This window comes from Anopheles cruzii, unplaced genomic scaffold, assembly GCF_943734635.1.
Source record: "Anopheles cruzii unplaced genomic scaffold, idAnoCruzAS_RS32_06 scaffold02603_ctg1, whole genome shotgun sequence".
Lineage (NCBI taxonomy): Eukaryota > Metazoa > Arthropoda > Insecta > Diptera > Culicidae > Anopheles > Anopheles cruzii.
The window spans coordinates 1-3,006 of NW_026456188.1; the positions used below are offsets into that span (position 1 = coordinate 1).

Sequence of the window (3,006 nt, forward strand, 5' to 3'; positions counted from 1 at the left end):
CGGCGGTACAAGAATGCGCGGTTAAAACGATTCGATTCGTACGAGAAGGCGTGCGATTTTTATTATAATGGACCATCGAACGAAGTTATCGAACGTAAGACTCCTAGCGTTTCACTGCGATTGTATCAATGACTGCGGTTAATATTTGTATGCTTCGTTTGCTTTAGCCACTACACGTACCGTTCCACTAGAACCGGAACCAGTTTTACAGTTCGTCAAGCCCTCCAGCAAGCAATTGCTGGCATTTCGAAAGCTCATCGAAGAAAACGACGTGGGCAAGGTGCGGGAAATAATCGAGACCAATCCGCGCTATTTGATCAACAAGGTTAACAGGCCGACAATTCTCAAGGAAGGGCCTCGGTACAATGCGCTGCATATTGTGGCCATCGAAGGGCGCGAAAGGATATGCCAATGTATTTTGCAAACAGTGAGCAAACCGGCGTACATGGCACTGCTGCACGGTGAGCCATCTCCCGCGGACGCTGAAGCGACTGCCATGCTGCTGGACATGTACCTAAACACGCCGGACAAAAGCAGCAACGAGACGCCCTTGCACTTTGCCGCCAAGTACGGTTCGGTCGGCGTAGTAATGGAATTAATGGCCTATGCAGAATGCAAGGTACAGCGCAACCCACAAGGAATGCTACCTGGTGATATGATCTGCAGCCGTGCAAAGGCAGTCAATAATACACCCGAGATTCGCCAAGCCATCCGCGAACTGTTGGAGGTTGGGTTCTATGTTCCAGTTCTGCGCAGTGACGGCGACTCCGTTCCACCAATCGTAGGCGAACCTTTTACCATTGCCAATCCATCGAAACTCGAGCCTGAGGACGTGACGAATTCACGGCGTACCATCAAAGCATACGCCGGTCCAATGAGCCGCGATGACGCTATTTCGTTTTTCAAACGCTGGAGCGCACCTCCCAGGTTGATAGCGCAGTGTGAGCCAAAAAAGGAGAGTCCCTGGTCATCGACTATTTTGCACCGCAAGAGTAAGAAGCTTGGGAAGTCAGCACTAAACATCGGTGCACATGAACGAGACGTTGACTTGCTGGCTGAACAATTCGAAAGGCTTTCAATTGAAGAGGCTCCAGAGACGAGTGATGAAAGTAGCTACTTCAACGTGAGTTTCATGTGCGACGAAACCAAAGAGGAGTACGAATTGTCGAATGTACACGAGTCGCCATTGTTCCGGGAGCGTACTATAAGGCTGGATGACATTGCGAAGGGGTTGGAGACGATTGGCCGTGCGCTCGCGTTGCAACGCAACGTTGGATGGCAAGAGCACTGGGAATTTCTTGGCGCGTTCTGCAATCTGGCGAGTGCTGAGGGTCTACAAACACTCGATGCGTATCTGGCTGAACGTTCCTCCGAGCAGAGAAAGAAGTCAGAAAAATCCTCGAAGCAAGTAAACACAACGATCAATACGGAGGCAAAAACGGACTTAGAAGCAGACAAAGCGTCGACGATCACGAAGGACGAGCGAAGCAATGTGTCCAACTGGTGGTACCTTAGGCCGTTGAAATCGTTGCAAGTGTTAGCGATAACAGTTTCGAAATATTTCACCGCTCCATCGCAAGAATGTGTGGAGGACGAAGAGGACGAGTACTACAGCTGCACCGATTCCGATGACGACAGCGTCAACGACTCTATCCTTGCGCGGCAGGATGCATTTATAAATTCAGGATCAACACCAGGCAACGATGACTACAATGTTTGGAAAGCTCTGCAACACGAAAATATTGACGAACTACGTCATCCGCACGTTTTCCAGTGGCAGAAAGCCATGTCAAGCTTCACGGTTCGCAATGAAAAATAAGACAATAACAATTCATAAATATATGTAATTTATTTCTTGATAGCTTTAATCATCTGTAAACTTCTGGAATCTCTTGTAATAAATCAATTGTAGATCATTCGCACACCATTTTTGCTTTGGAATCGTCTTTCCTCGATCCGTCTTTTATTCACAACACCGTTCGGAAAAGTACAATGCATAAATGAAACAGGATAAAGTTGCAACGGTTTGTGCAGCGGGTTAGATTAGTACTTTGCAAAATTCCTTACCTTCCACTCAGTTTAGCTATGTTTCCATGTTCAATAAGAAAAACACAACTTTTTTATGGTTTGAAATACACTTTATTATTTTGTATAGTCTCCCTGGACATCAATGAACATCAATCAACAAGTGTCGACGCTTAATTGAGTTCTCCTTAAGTAAGCAAAACATAGGTTGCCCATTGCTTTATATTTAACACTAAATATAGCATCGTTTTCAATAGGGTGAGAGTGAGCCATATGTGATGCACTTTTTTATTTGGTTATTAAAAAGCCGTTTGGGCATAATATTTTTCGATGGTTGACCTTTAATTTGAAATGTGCATTCAAGACATTTTATAGACATTTTGTGTAGTTACAAAGCAGACTAATTTTATTTTTATAAGAAGAATAGCAACCCACGTTCTTCCGTGTGCAGTCGTGTCTGCGTGGTAGCGGGTGCGTGGAGCGTCGTTATCGTGTATCGATGATAACTCATGTATGGCTCAACATTGTGCCAGTCAGAATGACTGGTGTGTTATATCTAGTGTTAAATTAAAATGGACAATGGCGAATAGATAATCGGTCGGCCTTGTGATAGGCCCCGCCTCTACCACGCGATCATCGTCGATCGAGTGATCAAGTGATTAATTATACTCCCCACCTACGCCTACGCTGTGTTTAACCATGACGCAAACTGTGGGGAACAAACGCTTCGTATAATTGCGATCGGACCAACACAGTCAAGTGCGGAACGAGCGAATCGACGTACAAAAAAAGCATGAGACTCCCAACAGACCGAATAGGAGAAACCGATCAAACAAACGGACGCTCGCGGCGAGACTAGCACGAAAATGAAGGAAATAACCCAAAACGTGGAAAATGTACTCGCGATCCATAAGCTCTGTTACAAGCCTGTACAACAAACGGCAAATAAACGATTTTTTAAATTAAACTTGGAATTTTTTT

General features: G+C 45.3%; 1 protein-coding gene across 1 annotated transcript; it reads left to right on the forward strand.

Annotated features, from left to right (window-relative positions):
- Window positions 1-167: 167 nt before the first annotated feature.
- On the forward strand, window positions 168-1,819 carry LOC128276823 (ankyrin repeat and LEM domain-containing protein 2-like; the record flags this gene model as incomplete). Its single annotated transcript, XM_053015282.1, has 1 exon — window positions 168-1,819. A coding segment is annotated over one exon (1,652 nt), but the record flags the coding sequence as incomplete, so codon positions are not given.
- Window positions 1,820-3,006: the final 1,187 nt, after the last annotated feature.